This window comes from Pterocles gutturalis, unplaced genomic scaffold (genome assembly GCF_000699245.1).
Source record: "Pterocles gutturalis isolate BGI_N339 unplaced genomic scaffold, ASM69924v1 scaffold79, whole genome shotgun sequence".
Lineage (NCBI taxonomy): Eukaryota > Metazoa > Chordata > Aves > Pterocliformes > Pteroclidae > Pterocles > Pterocles gutturalis.
Genome location: NW_010135331.1, coordinates 23,122 through 41,412, shown reverse-complemented (window position 1 = coordinate 41,412; position 18,291 = coordinate 23,122). Strand labels below are relative to the sequence as shown.

Below are 18,291 nucleotides of genomic sequence, written 5' to 3'. Positions count from 1 at the left end.
ATATCTAAGGTCAGATGGTCCTTAGAGAAATACAACATACACACAATCTGTTACATGACAAGGCAAGATACTCATCACATAAAGTCAAGTTGAATCATTGTAGTGCACTGATTAGGGATTGTAATAATTGAGCTAATAGAAAGCTGCGATAAACTCGATCAAAAGCGGGGGCTACGCTGGGTAAAGCAAACCAGCTATGCGATCTTTAACCTTGAGCATTTTCATAAGTAATGTAGAAGGAGCTGCTGGAAATGCTGGTTTACGAGCCAGGCGTCTGTGAAGCAGCAGCAGGCAGTCGTTTTCCATACTGCCTCCTCCTCCGACCCTGTCCTGGCCAGAACTCATCTTCCCAAGGTGGAGCTGGGGCTGCTTGGGGCTGGACCCCCAGTCTCTGTGTGGTCCCTGGCCCTGGCACCAGGTCTGAGCCTGCCCCAGGGACCGCAGCCACGGTGGGAATGAGCAGTCAGGGTCCCACCAGCACTGCCTTGGTGTGTGCACAGGGTCCCCTCCTGCTCTCAGAGCTGTGGTTTTATTCCATCAGGGCTCTTGTTTGCTTTTAAGTCAAGCTTTGGATTGAAAATGCATCAGTCAGCATATTTCAGTGTGGTGTTTTGCATGTAGCTAGCCAGTTCTGAGTTAAAATTAATTATTTACCCAATGAAAGCAGTTAGCTAAATCTTTGGTTGCGAGATCTTCCACGCACACAGAAAATGCAGCAGCAGAAGGAAAACATCATGAGGAAGACACCCCGCAATGTGTGCCCAATCCCTTCGGCATCTCCCTTAGGAGGTCCTGGCTGTGCAAACCTAAGCCCCGCCCTTTACCCAGCTGTAACGGGTCCCCGTCCCCCCGCAGCCACATCTGCAGCTGTGCTGGGGACAGCCAGGTTAGCCCCGGGAGCTGATAACACCTAACTCTGCATTAAACAGATTAATCATAACTATCATCCCTATAAGGGACTCATATATATCTTGAGCTGCAAAGCGGGACATGGAAATGGGAACTCAAATGCAAACACCACTTACTTGTTCAGGGGTGGTTTTTCCTCTGAGTGGGCACGGCAGATCGCAGGCTGTGGTGTGGCGGTGCCAGCCTGTCCTCCCGCCTGGGTGAGGCTCGGAGTGGCCCCAGGCAGCATTTTGGCTGTGATGTGCTGCACCATGCACCCCTGCCCGCCCTGCCCCTGCAGCAGGCTCATCCCTCGGGTGCGTGCTGGTGATGGGTGTGCAGCTGCCCTGATGCTGAACCCCGCCTCTTGATAGCTTCCTCTTCGGAGCAAAAAAAAAAAAACGTAAGAGACTGTCAGCAGTTAGGTACAATCCCATCCCTTCCCCCTGTTTTACTGCCTGCAAATACTACAGGTAGTGGTCTCTCGTATTTCAGTGAAAGGAGGTTTTGATCACATTTCATTTTCCATTGCTTATTGTTTCTGTGCGTGATGCTGCTGTTCTCATACATCCCTTTTAAAAAATATTTTGGTTTATTTATTGTTTATCTTCATATGTTCTTTTTCCTGTCTTTTGCACTTTCCTCTTTATTTCTGTCCCCAATCATCTGAAAAGTTTGCTAAAGAGTGGGTAAGTGTGTCCTACTTTTATTTTCTTTATTCCAAATTCCTGTGTTAATATGTTGTTTTTATAGAAAAAAATCCCCAAACCATAGAGCAGTTCAGAGACTACCAATCAGACACTGAGACCAACATGTAGCATTTGTAAAGCCCTCACAGTCTTTCTTCCCAAAGTCTGATTAGTATTTAAAGCAGATTTGTCTCTTTCAATGTGATTTGATGTTAACATTTTAAAACAATATTAATGCCAAGTGGTAATGAATATAGTGACTAGCACCAGTGCTTGAAATGTTTGACTGAAAAATCAAATGTTTTGTGTTGGAAAGCAGTCATAATCAGTATTTTCTCAGTCCATTGAAAATAAGAATATACTGTATGTTTTCACTAATTAAATCTTGTATTGGAAACAGGTCTTTTCTAAATTAGTAGAAGACTGTATTTTAGTACCTATTCTAGCCATATTGCAGCTGATTGCATCAGAGCTCCCAAGCTAAGCGAGGTTTGGCTTGTGCAGAAATTATGTTGAAGTCTCAGAGACACTGATGCTGCAGGCGCTGGCATTGGTCAGCCGGGTCTGAGCTTGTGCCGCGGGGTCTGCTAACACCTGGGGTCGGTCTGCACTGCCTGCTGGCTTTTGCATGGGACAAAAGGGCTCGTCTTGGTTTGTTGAGTTTTGTTAATCTGTCTTCTAGTCACTGAGCAAATAATTTAAACGAGTGCTCAATCTGAGCCACGTGCCTGCAGAACCCAGCGTGTGACACACGTTCAAGCACTTTGCTGCGTTAGATGGGAAAGGTGCAACATCATTCCCGGTTCAGCCCATTGCGAGCTCCCCTGGTGCCGCAACTCGTCCCCACTCCCCTTCTGAGAGCTGCGTGGTTGGTGGTGCCCTGGGCAAGGGCTGCCTGTTTCCCTCCATGTATCATTGTCAGGTGCAATCCACGTGCAAAATGGGGAGGATAATGCCTGCAGAACTGAAGCAAAAGGACCTCAGGGTCTGTAGGAGCACTGGGTGCTGATGCTCACCGGGATGGCAAAGCCTCCCCTCCAACATGTGCGTGTGGCTCCCGGAGCTGCAGGCACACAGGAGAGGGCAGGGTTTGCCCGTGTTTCACAAACTAGTGTAAGATTCTCCTGAATTCAGGGTCTCTCCTATAACTGTAAGTAATCACTGGCCACTATAGTGGAGCACAGGGTAATGAGCTGCATAATTTTTTGGTTTAGTGCTACTGCGTATTGTGGTTTACCAAGGGAAGAAGCTGACAACTATAGAACTCTTGCCTGTGATCAGTGCTAATATTTTCCCTCCCCCTCTCTTTTTATTTTTCTTTAGCACCAGTACCATTCAAAAATAGATGAACTAATTGAGGAAACCGTCAAAGAAATGATCACACTCCTAGTGGCAAAGGTAACCTTCAGCTTCAGGTGAAGTGATTCACTGTTAACATTGCGTTTTTAAAATGTGCGTTTCCATCAAAATGTGACACGTGAAGATGTTGAATTTTCTTCTTGTTTCTCACAGTCCAGATCATACATCTCCCAGTCCTTTCATGGTGACTCTCTGATGATTAGGAACTGCGACAGCTCTAGTATGCTGCTAGCAGGATTGCCATACTGGGCCAGAAGTGGTTTTTAGGAACGGGTGTGATGTTGATGGGGTAGCACCCCACGGTCAGCATCACCCCACGGCACCGAGGGCAGCTGCAGTCAGGGGCTGGCACCGCTCGATGCTGCTGCGCAGACGTTGGGGTGGCACGCAGGGGTGGTCACCGCTCCTATGCGTGATGTTGTGCGGACAAAATAACTTGTACAAGATTGCCATATGCTCCTCTAAGAAATTACTTTAGAGGTGACAGTAGTGGGAAATACATTCCAAAATGTCAGGTTTAATTGTTTGGAAATTGTTTTTCATCGGAGTCGGTGCCTCTAGCTCAGCTGCCAGCATTTCCCTTGGGTTGTTGTGTAGGTCTGGTGTGCTGCGCGAACACAGAGGGGAGTTGGTACGCAAGGAGAGAGATGGTGGGGTGTGTTTTTCCTCTAGTTTCAAACTTTCTGAGAACAAGTCATCCCTATTATACAGTGGAGACCTTTAAACATAATCCGCCAACATATGCCAGTTTGATTCTTCTGCAAAAATAACCAGCTAGCTGTGTGCTTGACACTGCGTACTGGGAGTAAGAACCACTGCTTCCCCATCCAGAGAGGGTGTGCTGGCACCCACCTCCTGTCCCCAGCATCACCCGTGACACTGAGGGGTGATTTCCACCCGGTGAGAGGTGGACTGTGTAGCACCCAAAAGGCAATGCTTCTTTCTCCCCGCTCCCCGTCCCGCAGTTCTCAGGCCCAGGTTGTCCATTCCTTTGGCAATGCCTAGAGCTCCACTGACTTCTTTGAAGCTGATGCTGATTTTTACACCCTTGTTCAAGTATTAAAAATAATTACAGTATTTTTTGTCTTTATAGTTTGTCACCATTTTGGAAGGAGTCTTGGCCAAACTGTCTAGATACGATGAAGGAACTTTGTTTTCTTCTTTCCTGTCATTTACTGTAAGTACACACAATATTTTCCTTTCTTGTTTTGTTTTGTTTTGTTTTGTTTTTCCCTGGGTTACAATCTCCTGCTCTCCCAGGACTAGATCAGATAGGTAATAATTCCCCCATTCTGTGACGTTCGAACACTGTGACCCCCAGATGAACTGACAAACAACCTGTATGCAGACAGACAGTATGTAAACACCCGAGATGCACAGTCAGGGTAAAGCCTTCTCCAGTCAGCATCCAGGTTGGTGAAGTGCTGTTGAGGATGCGTATGAAGATGAAAAAAAATCATTGCACTGTACACGGGATTTCCCTAACTAAAGAAGTTGCTTTATTACCACCTTGCATGACAAGTGTGTTCCTCTCAGTCTCCTGGCCATAACAGTGACCATCGTAACAAGTGAAAACAAACTAAGGGAGATCTAGGGAGTGCTTTCTCTTTTCTACAGGAGAACAAGTCAGGGGAGATGCCATGAGGTGATGCCGCACAAGGTGCCTCTACTGCCACATTTCTCCTTGACGTTGCAGAACCAATCCAGCTCATCCCATTGCATGTTTCCTAGAAAAGTACAGGAGAAGAACCATATCTGTGCAAAATTGGCCTCAGTATCCACAAAGGTTTATCAATCTGAACTGTATTCCAGAAAAAAGTTGTGGCAGCTTCTTAGGACAGACATATAGCAGCTGAAGTCCAAAAGTCTTCTGAAAATGCATGCCATGAAGTTTACACAAGCATCTGTTTGCAAGCGTGGATTCTCTTAGCTCAGCTCACAGATGTGCACCCAGGTGCACGTGTCTGGAGTTGCTTGGAAAGCTGCATTCACATTTTCACCCACCGGCCCCGCTGCCCCTGTGCGCAGCCTGTCCTGCACTCGCTTGTTCACGGAGACTGGGCAGGAGGCAGGAGGCAGAAGGCGCTGTTCTGCAAACGGGGAAGGCTTTCCGAAATCTCATTCAGGAGTTGTGTTAGATCCTTGCAATTCTCTGTTGCTTGCTACTCTTGGGCCCTTTTTGCTGAGTTTGAGGCGGTTTTGTAGGGTCCGTTCGGAAATGGGGATGGATGTAGGATGGCTTACCAGCAGAGGCAAGAAACTCTGCTCATGGGCAGTTGTGTGCCCAAAGTCTGGCAGCTTGTCTAAACCACCACGGGGTTTAAACTAAGCATCCTGACTTTTCAGATGTGCTGGAGGCAGTTTGGAAAAGGAGGGGAAGGGAGGGTGTCGCACTCATTGCCCCGTAGTGCAGCTCCTCTCCCAGGATAACCCTGCGTGGTCACCGCCCTGGGGCTGTGCTTGTCCCTGCGCAGGGGGGATGCAAGGGGTGACTTGGGGCAGATACCTTCCCTCCTTCCCATGCTGCGGAGGGTTAGGAGATGCCCGCGTGCCAGCAGCAGAGGATGTGGAGGCGGCAGCTTTTCAGGCATCGGAAGTACCAGCATCAGCCTGGGTAGACAGTGTAACGTGCAGCCCTTCCTTCTCCGTGAATCCAAGCTGTTCCTCGGTTGACGCTGCACTGCTCCCACCACATCCCACTGTTTACGCTGCCGAGTGCTGCTCCCTTCAGTTGCTGAGCGAACCCCCCAGCTGTGCTCAGGGTCTGGGCACCCATGAGAAAGCAGCAAGTAGGTCCGTGGGGTTCAAGCATCCTCACTCTGCTTCTCCTCACTCAGTTACTGACAATTAACTGTCCCAGAAGCAGCAAAACTATCTGTCCCACTCCAGCAGCCCCACAACCTTTGAACCTGGTCCCATAGCTTCAGTTTGCTGAGTTTCCAGCCGGGAAGGGATATGCATCCAAATAGTTATTGTGCAAGTGCATGCCTGTCTCTGGGAAGGTGCTCAGCCCTCACCCCCAGCAAGGAGGCTGGGGGTGTTGTGGAGGAGCAGGATTGCTGCTTTCCAGGCAAGGGACATCTCCCACTTTGGCCCATTTGTTCACTGGCAGCCACTGGGCAGCACCAGCTGCAAGAGGAGGCTGAGGGCCAGCCCCGACCCCTTTGGCACTGGGCCAAAGTCTCCCTTCCTTGCAGTAGTAATGGGATTTGCTGTGTTCAGTCTTTGCAACGATAAATAGAGAAAAATCTCTCTTGTTACAGCATGCTTGCACCACCTCCCACGTTTTCCCTGTCTGAACAAATACAACAAAGTGAGATGGTCCAAGCTGCTGAGCTCTAGAAAGCATTAGTCTCCCACCCCCTTCCACCGACTTGTTTCATCGCGTGTTTTCCAGGCACTCTGCAAGTGACATGTAATCAGGGGTCTTGTGACAGACAGTTTTATCACCTAGTAGGATATCCTCATTTCCAATTCTTGCCTCGAAATTCAAGATAAAATTAATGCATCTGTTGTCCTAATAAATTCTCACTAGCCACTTCTCCTTGCAAGAGCACTTTGGGAGGAAAATACCCTTCTAAATTTGGCCAGGCTTTTTTTTCTTTTTGTTGCTACATTTAAGTGCATCTCGGCAGCAGCAACCCAGGCCCTGGCTGGGCATCTGCATGTGCTGATCCACTGAGTCACAGGAATGACAGCTGCTAAAATTCCCTTTAATCTGGATGGCCTCTGTAGGCGGAGAATTACACCTACGGTAATTAAAACTAAAGACTGCATATTACCCGAGGGAGACAGAAGTAAAAGATCTTATTTTTGTTCTGCACAAAATTTGTATGGTAAACTGAGACGTTTCATGGCAAAGTCACATACTTTGTGAAAAACGGCAGCCTAGCGAAAATCACACAACATCCGGCAGTTTGGAAATTTCACTAAATGTAGCCAAATCTGAGTTTAAAGAAAAACAAGTAATTATTCTGATTAAAGGGGAGTGGGCAGGAGAAGCAGCTCAGTTTTTATGTGGGTGGAGGGGGAAGATCTCAGGAAGCTGACTGAGTTATTCTTGTCGCCTCTTGGCTTTGGGGAAGAAGGCAGCCTGAGACGGTGGCGCTAAGCTGGACCTAAGAGTGCTAAACCCACGCTCAGATTGCAGGCTGCTTGGGGTGCCGCTGCATTACTGTGCATGGCACGGTGCAGCCCTGAGCGCGGACCCTGGCTTGAATTCTGCCTGCTGTCAAGGTGCATCGTTTTCCAAGCTTTCCTCCTGGCTGTTGAGCTTTGCTGGTGGGAAGAAGCGTTCTCTTGGCGCTAGCTCAGGCAGCCCTGCTCCATGCCGTCACGGTGAGCTGTGACTGCCCGCTCCTCTGGAGCCGCAGCCCTTGGGCACCTTCCTGCAGGGAGGCTGGGGACCCTCTGCTCCCCTTGGGCAAGAGCAAGCGATAACAGCGCATCGCCACCTCCCAAGAAAGATGTGAGGATAAATGCAGTGAAAGAGCCATGAGTCCAGATGGTCAGCTGGGAACAGGGATACCTGAAGGAGACGAGCCTTCGCTCTTTGCTGGGAGTGAGGGCTTGGCACTGATTTTCCTAACTCTTCTGCAAATTTGTGTGCTGGGACCTGTCCCACTCCATCCCCTCCAGGGTTGCATCAGGGGGGCAGGCTCTCAGCACCCTCCTCCCGCCCTTCCCTCTGGTCGTGCCCCTCGGCTCGGCAGCCCGGGCGCTGCCAATCCTTGCAGCGTTCACCTCGGCAATTACCACCAGTCTGGTCTTTTGTATCGCCTCATTGTGCTTAATTATGCACCCCCCACACACACCATATGAGTGCTTCCACCCACTCTCACATTCTGTCTCACACATACATTCATTCTCTCATTCGGGACACATAATTTATTCATCCCAAGATGCAACTGTGTGCGTGTTATATTTAGGCTGTTTTAATGGTAGCTTTAGAAATATTTAAAAGCAGGTGAGCTTTTACACCCAAACAAAGATGGCCGGCAACACTTACCCTAATTAAAAGCAGAAGCGTTGTGGAAAATCCCAGCCGTACTCTTTCCAGACACGGTGCCTTATGCTACAGTGGGAAAAAGGTCTCTCTGGCCAGCTGGGCGCTGCTCCCTTGGAAAAGATGGCCCTGAAGTTGGGGGCCACCCTGCCTCCCGTGCCAGGCAGTGGGCACCTTGGTGCATGGCAAACTGGGGACAAAGTCAATTCGGGATCTCGCAGCCCCCTCTGGCTTGTGAGGACACCGCCGAGTCCAGCATCCACCCGCTGATATCCTCCCTCAAATGACAGCTTTTAAAAGGCAGGGGAGAATCACAGGGAACTCTACTGCAGCTGTTCATAGTCTGTGAAGCAAAAAAGCTTTGGGGCACTTCTCCATGGTATGGTGTGAGCACCCTGGCACAGTCTGCGAGCTCCAGGGCCAGCAAAAAGGGGGAAAATAACATCCCAGTCTGCAGCCTGCAAATCTGGGGGAAGCACGCTGCAGGCGGGACTGTGGGCAGGGGGCAAAGTGAGGGTCCTTCAGGTGCTTTCTTGTGGCCACCCTGGTGCAGGTGCCGCCAGCCTGGCCGTGCCATCATGTCCCCGCTGCCGGGGAGCTCCCACAGTCCCCGGGATGCAGGTCCCACCGGGAGAGACACGCACTGCCTTCAGAGACACGTGGCATTGGGCGGAGAACGAGGCCTCTGAAGAAAAGAACGATGTCTACTTATGAACCCCATCTTCCCCCGCTCACTGAAGTAGAAGAGGGAGAAGCACAACTCCCACACTCTCATCTGTTGCTATTAGAGCTTTAGCAGCAGTAAAGTTACCTCTCCAAAACAACAACATAAATACCGCCCTTGCCTATTCTTTTAGACAGGAAACACAGTTTTTATCACCCTTTTTTCCCCACTCGGCATTATGTTGTCCTGAGTCTTGGCTGGAGAAGCTCTTACAGGTGTTTAAAGAAAAAAAGCAAAGACCTGAAAATGTGCTGATGGTGTAAACTCTCTTCTTGTTCCTTTCACAGGTGAAGGCTGCTTCCAAATACGTGGATGTACCCGTAAGCACAATTTAAACAACTTCTGTCATAGTAGTTTGCATCATGCTTTGGTTTATGGCATGTGTAGCAACCCACATTGTGCATTACCAGCCAAGATTGAACCATGGGCCTTCACACTTCTAACATTTGAACTGGAGAGAATATCTCCATGGCGTTAATAATGAGCAGTTATCCTCTTATGGAGACCTATGAGGCTGTTTAGGCAATAATATGCAGATGGTGTCAAAAAGGTACCATATTTATGCAATTGGCTTGAATCACATTTAAAAAAAAAAATATGGGAGCAGTGCATTCTGTTAATTCTTCATTTGGACTTGTACAAATACAGTATAATTTCCAAACAAAAAGGTCCAGACATGTTAGAACTGAGCCAACACACATCTAACACATTAGCTAATCTATTTTATTTTTGTTCTTCTAATTGTTGGTTTGTTTTACTCTTTCGGAAAATGACTTTTTTATTACTTTGGGGAAATGGTGATGAGCTAGCAACATGTGTTTGGGAAATTGTTAATGAAAATAATTTTTTCCATTTTTCTGTAATTGCTGTAAGAAAACTGTACATCGTCTCCTCTAATTAGACCTTGATTCATAAGGAGAAGAGCCCTTAACATTCTTAGACAGAGCACTTAACTTGCCAGAAATTTACATTTAAATTGAGTTGAAGTGTAAAATGTTGGCTGGAATAAGGGGTTACTGTAACATTTACAGGCAGAAAGATCCTGAGCAATTACAAATGAAAAAATAATAGATCTTAATATACCGCACCAGTTCCTGTATCCAGTTGGACTGGGAGTGTAAATCAAGAATAACTCAGTTGAGTTTGATGACCTGTATGTATAAAGGATATATGTACATTTAATGCGAATGTGATTGCTCTGTATGCTCTCACACGACAATGTCATAAGTTTATCAGACATCTTGGACCACATCATCTGCATTAGGTGTTTCCATCCCTTTAGCCCAAGACAAACCTTGCCTACAAAATTACCGTATCTTAAGCCCAGCATGGAAGAGACAAACTCTTGAACAGTAAGAGGTCTTGCTTGGTTTAAAATATCCCAATGCAGAGACTGGCATCCTGTTGTCTTGGAGTAATAGAAACAAGATATTGAGAGCATTAGGAAGAGAGACTCAGTCCATTTCTAGCCTCAGAAAAATGTGGACATCCTTCAGTCGAAATTCCTAGTTGTGTGAGTGCATGTGAAATATTTATTCATCAGGAATTTCAGCACAGAACAGTTATTTTAAGTGACTTCTAGGGCAAAGCGTGGCCTTCTCTGAGACCTCTGAGTTCCTGGAAGGTAAAGCATCTCCAGGGAAGCGATCTTGGTAAAATGGTGTATAACCCTTTCAGGCTTTTCCAAGAGCATTTTCTCAGTGTACCTGGGAGACCCCTGGGAGGTTGGTGGCATCACAGCCATGCAGGAGGGGCGAGGCGCTGCTCCTGTCCTTGGAGCCAGGCGGACAGTCCGGTTTTTTGTGTACAACAGAGCAGAAATAATTCATCTGGGTTATTTTTTATTGTTTCCCCACCTCCCCCTGGAAACGAAGCCATGTTACAACGGCTTCCTTGACAGCCTCACCATTTTTGATGAAGTCAACCACCAGCCCTGCGCAGCTCCCAGCCCTTTGCGGGAGACCCCCCGCCACGGTCCGTGAACCACTGCTGTTCTGGGGGAAGGAGGAAGAAAAACCTGCTGGGTTAGAGGCTCCTCTTTCAGAGGACAGAGGGGAAACCCTGGTGTTGAACAGGAAACCATTGGTTAAATCTAATTCCGCAAACCCTGTTGCCATTGTCTGGATAGAAACCAATCCATTTAATGCCACCTTGAAACGGGCACGATCGGTGTGCTGAAAATTGCTTGAAAGTGTAACACTTGACTACTGCCACGTTTGTGTTTGTCCTCATTGTTTTTCAAATTAATACCTTGTCATTGTTGCAGTAGGTGTTAAGAAATGTTACTGGCTTCCCTAGGGCCAAGCACTGGCCCTTTGCTTGATAATTGTTTGCTTTGTATTAAAAAACTCCGTTCCTACTGCTTTCCAAACTGTCCTCATTTTCACCCTGGAAATTACACAGATGTGTTAACTAACTTCAATTTGCAGCGGCTGACAATCGTATCTCTCAGAGAAATGATACTCTGTGATCTGAGGTAAATCACAGTAATGGAAACTAATGACACTAGTTATTAACAAACTTACAATGTGCCATGGAAATTTAAGATTTTGTGGCAGCTCTTGTAATGACTCATGTTACAGTATTTTAATGGGTTTCCTTTGAGGTAAGTTTGATTCCAATATATCAAGCAATGTGAACTCAAACAAGATTTTTTTTTTTTTAAGTATTTTCCCTTCCACCTGCTTCAGTTCCCATTTTCTTTAAAGAAATGCTGTCGTCCCCCAGATCTTGCACACCTGTAGGTTACTGTTTAAAATCAGTTAAATTCTGTGGAGAGCTGTAGAGATGCTTTTTTTTTTTTCCCTGCAGTTTAGAAGCGGCTCAAACATTCATGTTGACATGCATTCCCTGACTTACCATGTACCCAGTTTATTCTTAAGAGCATCACTAAATGTGAGCTCAAGTCAGGGCTCTACACAGAAAAGGAAAGGTGATTTTGGCATCCCTCCTGCAACGCCTGCTGCTTACCGCACACATCCTCACACTGCAGAAGGAGAACCAAGAGCCCAGCTCTGGCTGTGAGCATTCTAGCTTCAGAAACCAGAGGGCTTGCATAGAGAAGATGACCCAAGAAAGCAGCAAATCCCCAGCCTGGCTTGCTGCTTCACTCATTAGGTCAACAGCACCAAAGGCAGCAAGACAGCTTCCCGGCATCGGTATGTCGAGGAAGAGCTTTGTTCCTCTGACCGGCTTCGCTCTAGGTAAAAGAAGAGAAAGAGCGAGTGTCTTTGCATGATCTTGTGCTGCACGCAGTATTTTGCTGGGCACGGGGCACAAAGCAGCGGGACTCGGTGTCCGTCAGGTAAGGAAAGTGTGAACTGCGGGAGGACAGCAGGAGATGGAGAAGGAAAAGCAGCGACGAGGCTACACAGAGGAGCTGCCCCCTGCGCCGCTATTCACGTTTCTCTCTCTCTCTCTTCTTCTCTCCCCCATGCAGAAGCCGGGGATGGATGTTGCTGATGCCTATGTGACATTTGTCCGCCACTCTCAGGATGTCCTGCGTGATAAGGTCAATGAGGAGATGTATATAGAAAGGTTATTTGATGTAAGTAAATGCCTTCTCCTCCTTGGACACCAAGCAGGAGAGACCCAAAATGTGACAAAATAAGACAGGAGGATAAGTCACATTTTGAGAAAATTTATTGATTATAGCTTTAAAAAATAAATAAATCTTTCCTTTCTTTCTGACTAAGGCTCGTATCTGCTCTCTGCCTGCTTTAAATCTCTACTCTAGTCTACTGTGTCTTGGTCTGTCTGTGTGTGGATTTTAAGGGAACAGCATCTTCTCAGAGAGCCCTTTACTATGTTTAAGCTTGTGGAAAATCTTTCTGTAACAGAACATCTTGGTCACTGTTCTCACTGTTAAAATTGGAGCTGGGTTTTTGGCAGATGTGCTTGCTAAGGGCCATCTCTTCTGCGCATTTTGCAGTGTCTCTCGTTGACAAGCACTCCAAAACTGACAGCGAATTAAGCATGCTAAATTTTAATTTTAGAAGCTAACCAAACCAGGGGAATGGACTTTCCTATTTCAAGAGGACTGTCTTGTGGTGTCTGACACCAAAGGTAAAGTTGAGACATGGTCTCCTTGATGAAGATGGCATGGTAGGAACTGACCCAGATGTTCAGAGCTATTTTTCTGTTGCACATGATAAATTCATTGGACTGTGAGAGAACAGTGACCTGTGATGCCCGTTTGTTTTGGATTTGGATGCATGTTAACCAATATCTCTGTTTCTGTTGCTTTTGTTGTGTTATAGCCTTTCTGTCCTCGTAGCTGTTCTATAGTGAAGGTTTTCTGTTGACGGCCAGCCTGCAGCATTAGTGTTTCAGTCTCCTTTAGGGTATTTGTCCATATATCGATTTCTGTTTGAAGCAGCTTCTGTTCCTACTTTCCTTCCTTCCATCTCTCAGCAGTGCCATTTCTCAGTCTCCCGGCTCTGGAACTGTAACAACCTTCCTTGCTTTCTTTACTCGCTCGTTTGCTTCCTCAGTGTGCAGGGAAAGCTGCTTTTTTTCCCCAACCAACCTCCTCCTTCACTCGATACCTCTCTTTCTGCGCATTACCTATCCCTTAGAAGCCTCTTCCTCCTTTACAATTCCCACTCTTTCTTTCCCCTGTACCTTATCGGATTAAAATGGAACTTATCTCTCATGTCAAATGTTTTATCACATTATATCAAGTGGCATGAATTAGAGTCAAATAATCTTACTGTGTACATCTACTAGCATGACCCATATCCACTGAGAATGCCTCATTCATGCACGGAGCGCAGCCGTGCCTGCTCCGGGCGCCGCGCGTGCTCGCTCCGGGGAGAGTTTGCAGCACAGAGCACCAGACGCAAATCACCCATCAAGCAGGCATGGGGAGAAAAAACAAAACATAAAACAAAAGACTGTCGCTTCCATCTGCAGCAGGCCTGCGAGTGCATTGCTCGTTTGTGTTGAAATTTATTCCATGAGCAGTTAAATTTCCAGAGCTCATCTGGACTGTTCTTTTCAATGCCCACACTGCCTTTTCCCTCATCCTTTCCCTATGATTCACAGATGCTGTGTTTGTACCCTTTGGGTCATTATTTCCAATTTTCAAAAGGCTGCAATTAGCACAAATATTGATTTCAGTTTGATCTGCTCGTACTTAGTTTTACCAAGCCATATTTTAAACAAATTAATAGCTGACAGAAAAAAGAAAAAAAAGGAAAAAAAAAAAAAAAAGAGAGCAGCTACCTTGGTGGAAAGCAAAAAGTGCAAAACCTTTCTTTCCCTCCCTGCTTTCCTTGAGTCTCCCTGGTCCATGTGGAATAAATCAAGAGTAGGGTTTGTACGTTGCTCTGCCTGTTCTGACCCATGCTGGCTGCAGGCAGAACCCTCAGCACGTGGGAGCTGTTCCCGTTCCCGTTCCCCATGCTGGCAGGGTGGCATTGGGCTCCGATGCCACCAGCCTCTTTGCGCATGTCCCTTGTATGCGAGTGTGCCCCCGCATGCGTGACAAGCTGCGGGGCCCGAGGGGGATGCGCTGAGCCCCGGGCACCAAACGTTGGAGTTGTGTCTGAGCGCTCGGGTACCGCCTTTGCCAGGTTGGAGCTGCAGAAGTGAATTGCTCCTGAGGTCAGCGCTCGGCAAGGCTGAGGTGCTGCTGGCGGGGCAGTAGCAGCAGGGTTTGTGAGTACCTGGGAGTCACCTGGGCCCACACCCTGTTTAAATCGGTGCTGTGTTCACCTACATTTCGGTAAGGAGAGGAGCAAACGCTTAACAGCATCGTTCTGAGCTTGGTCTCAGCCGCAGCCCTGCAGCGCTTTGCCCCCTCGCCCAACGCAGCGAAGCAGCACGCCCACGGGGGCTTTAAGCTCCTTTGGTCTCTGCACTGACGGGCGTATTTTCCAAGGATGTTTCAGGTGCTGGCTACCTTTTTAATACGAAAGGGAAGAGGAATAATCAAAAATGGTATTTACGATGCCGAATGAGACTTGGGCCTGGTTTTGTTCTTGCTCCCCCCGGCAGAGCAGAGGAGCAATCCTCTTAGCTGCAGAGTTTCTCCAGGCAATGAGATTATTAACACTTTCGACGCCAGCTCCTCCGCTGGCTTAGTGCAGCGGTGTTGGCTTACCCCAGCGAAAAGCTTAGTCCAGTTTTAGGATGTTATATGTTAATATGTGCAGCAGGGGCAGGTAAACAGCATAAACCTGCCTGCAGGCAGTTCCTCGCGTCTCGGTGGGATCACGTTAGAGACACTCACAATATAGAGCTAAATCCCCTTTCTGTGCAGTCAGGAAATGACTTTTTTTTTTTTTTCTTTTTTTCTGTGAATAGTGCAAGAGCAGAGTTGCCCAGTGCAAGGCAGCCTGTTGCACGTTCAGAGGGGTTTGCAGCTCAATCCCCCCGCATTTCTCTGCAGTCCTGCCCAGCCTTTCTGTTCGTTTCCCCTCTTTGTTTCCTCCCAGGAGCAGAGGCTGCAGAGTGCGTTACGCCATCTCCCAAGAGAAGCTGGGTTAATGTGTCTTTTTTTGGCATTTGCCATGATTTCTGAGCTCAGAAACCACCTCTCTTCCCCTGCATCATGTGCCCTGCTCTCACCTGCAGGACAGGGCTGTGCTCTTTGGGAGATGCTGGTGTTTGTGGAAGATTATTGTAATATTTCTGTGTGGTCTGTGTGTTAATCCTCTTAATTCTGCAAATTAGTCAGGTTCCTCCCCCCCCACCCCCAGCCCCGAAACAGAGTCATCTTAATTTTAAAAATCTCTATTCTTGGGATCATTGAACGAACAGATTGATTGTGGAGTTCTGCTGGTAATCAAAACCTAACTAGCTTTTTGGCAGTGCTGTTTACAGCATAGTAACATGACTTATTTACTTGGCCTGGCTCACTAATTTGATAACATTTAAAGCTAAAACACTGTCATAAGACCCGTTGGTAGAGAGCAGTGGTAACTGTTTCAGAATAGCATCCTAGTACCCACTCCCCGCATCCCTGGGCATGGCTGGGTGCTTTAGGATTTAACCACTGTGCGTGTAACACAGAAGGATTGCAAACTGTGTAGTGCCTGATGGAAAGTAAAATTTTATCACTTTTTCCCCTGGAAAGGGGGCAGAGTTGACATGCAGAATGTGACTGTATAGGAGCGATGAGGCAGAGGCAGGCGGGTGTGTCTTAAACACGGGAGAATACCTGCAGAGTGATCGCCAGCCTTCAGAGCAGTGCTGCAAAATTCAGCTCCCTCTTGGCTCAGGACACTCAGAATTTCCTAGGGTCAGGGTTTACACAGCCGTAATTTTGTCTGAAGGCAATGGGAGGTTTACTTGTAAGGATTGTGACCTTCAGTGGAAGTTATTTATCCCTGTGTGTCCGTGTATATATCTTTACACACACCCTCAGATACCCACTGTATAGGTTTTAACACGCCAGAACATACCTGATCCAGAAAGTCTATGATTGACTAGTAGATATTGTGAATGCCAACCTTTCTTCCTCAGAAACTGGTAAACACTAATGTAAAAAGTAGTGAGAATATTTCCTCCCCAGCCACAGGCGAGTAGCACGTACACAAAAGGCTCCTGAACGTGGAAGGAGCTCCCCGAGATCCTGCGAATTCCAGCATCCTGATGCAGTCCCTAAATAGCGCAGATGGCATTTTTCTCTCTGATGATTAATTCAATATCTTACCAAAAAAAAAAAAAAAAAAAAAACAAAAACATGCTTTTGATATGAGAGATCAAAACACCAAGAGAAGCTCCTAAGATTGCAAGGACCTAAAAAAAAAAAATTAATTTATTTTTTCCTCCTTGTACTTCTTGAAGACACCAGCCTGAGTAGAAGATAAGGATTAAAGCAGATGTGCTTAGTGCTAGTTCATCTGCTTAAATCTAGCAGTCTCTGAGATCAGTGATTAAAAAGCCATCTCTGACTCTGATGAAATCCACCGCAACGGTAATACTGTGTCTCTGATCGCTTTCTTAGGGGCCTCATGTCTGCCTAAACCGGACATGGAAAACATTTCACTGGAGATGATACATGGATTATATGGGTCAATTATACACTTAATCTGCCTTCTGGGGATTAAATGTGCATAGATTGACCCTGCGTATTTGGCTTGTCCTTGGCAGTTATCAGATCAGGAAGGTTGCCTTTACCAAAAAGTCTGGTAAGAACTTAATCACACAGCGATCCGGCCCGCGGAGGTGGCGCTGGTCACGGGGCTTTTTGCAGAAAGCAGTTTTACCACTTCACTGTCACTGGGTATGGTCGGCTTCCTCCAAGGTCTGTGTCACAGTCGGGAGACCAGACGGAGTATTTGCTCCTGAAATGAGAAAGCGAGACTGTTCGTCTCTGCAAGATGGAAGTGTTTGCGTTCTGGTTTTTTTTAATCTTGATGGCAGGGTGGGATTGGCGAGGTCCAGGTGGGCATAGCGGGGAGGGCGATGGAGGAGATGGGGGTTTGCTCTGCCCTGTGCCGTCCTCAGTGCAGGACTGTCACTCCAGGTCCTCTCCCGGCAGCGAAGGAGAAGCCGTGGCTCCGCTGTTAGAGGAGCCTGTGTCTCCTTCCCGCAGCCCTTGGGGAGGCACAAGCTGTTGGCTGGGGCTCTAGCACCAGGTCCCATCCCTCAGGCTCAGCTCAGTTGGGTTTTTAGGAAGCTCCAGTGGTATCCCAAGGCTGATGTTGCAGCTCATGAGTTTTTGTTGCTTTTCCCCAGCCCAGAGCCCAAGAGTGCTGGGCCTGAGGACAGGGCTCAGGACTGTCCACAGGCTGGTAACTGGCTTCTGAATATCAGAGATACTGAGTAAAAAAGGATGCAGGGCACTGTGCTAGTCTCAGACTTCAGCAAAATCCTTGTACAAATTTCCAGCAACCTGATGGAGCACTCCTCACTGGTTTGCTGGAGGATCCAGAGCAGCTCAGTGTGTGTTTCAGTACCTGATAGTTTGGAGCCTGATATTACACCTGAATATACAGAAAAACAGACTGACAGCTAGATCAGTTAATTCAGCAAGTCCTCTGCAGATGCTGAGGCATTAGCTTATTCTTAAAATCAAAATTTTTGACTTCAGCGAGGTTACCCACTTGAGTTTTGGCAGCTCCTTCACGGCATCCTTGCAGGATCGTGGCATTTCTTGCTGGTGTGTAAGCCTCGCGCGGCACAATGAAATGCCAAGAGAGAGCCCTTCTCACCCTCCCTTCTCCTTCCCCTCCTCAAACCCAAAAGCCTGGTCGTGAGTCAGTGCAGCTACTCACTGTGAGTTAGGATTACTCACAGGAGGACGGGTTGCAGGATCAGGGGAAGAACGGATATCAGGCTGTGCGCCGGGCTCCCATCTAGTATCTGCTCGCAGCCACACTCACCGCTTTCTCTTAGACAGACAACAACCTGTTTGCCTCCTACGCAGCTAGACTGCTCATTAGGGCACTAACTCTCTCCCACTCCCATTCTGATATGGCCTCCACTGAGCTATTTCTTCTGCGTTGTTTTTTTGCTTTTTTTTTTTCTTTTTTTCCCCTCTTTCCCCCTCCTTCCCAAGTGAGTTGTGAAATGAAGACAATTAGGCAGATTGATCTCGAGGAAGTGCAGCTTGCTTTTTTTTTTTCCCTGTGCATCTTTGGAGGAGCCGGAGCAGCACAGATTTTGCTGCAGAG

At 47.4% G+C, this 18,291-nt stretch overlaps 1 protein-coding gene across 1 annotated transcript in view; it reads left to right on the top strand.

Annotated features, from left to right (window-relative positions):
- Positions 1-18,291, top strand: part of CADPS (Ca++-dependent secretion activator) — a gene marked incomplete at its 5' end in the record, with an annotated part of 138,621 nt that overhangs the window by 104,578 nt on the left and 15,752 nt on the right. The window contains 4 exons of the mRNA XM_010081827.1: positions 2,901-2,975; positions 4,030-4,113; positions 8,953-8,985; positions 12,105-12,212. Coding sequence (XP_010080129.1) covers positions 2,901-2,975; positions 4,030-4,113; positions 8,953-8,985; positions 12,105-12,212 — 300 coding nt within the window. The remainder of the gene's footprint in view (positions 1-2,900; positions 2,976-4,029; positions 4,114-8,952; positions 8,986-12,104; positions 12,213-18,291) is intronic.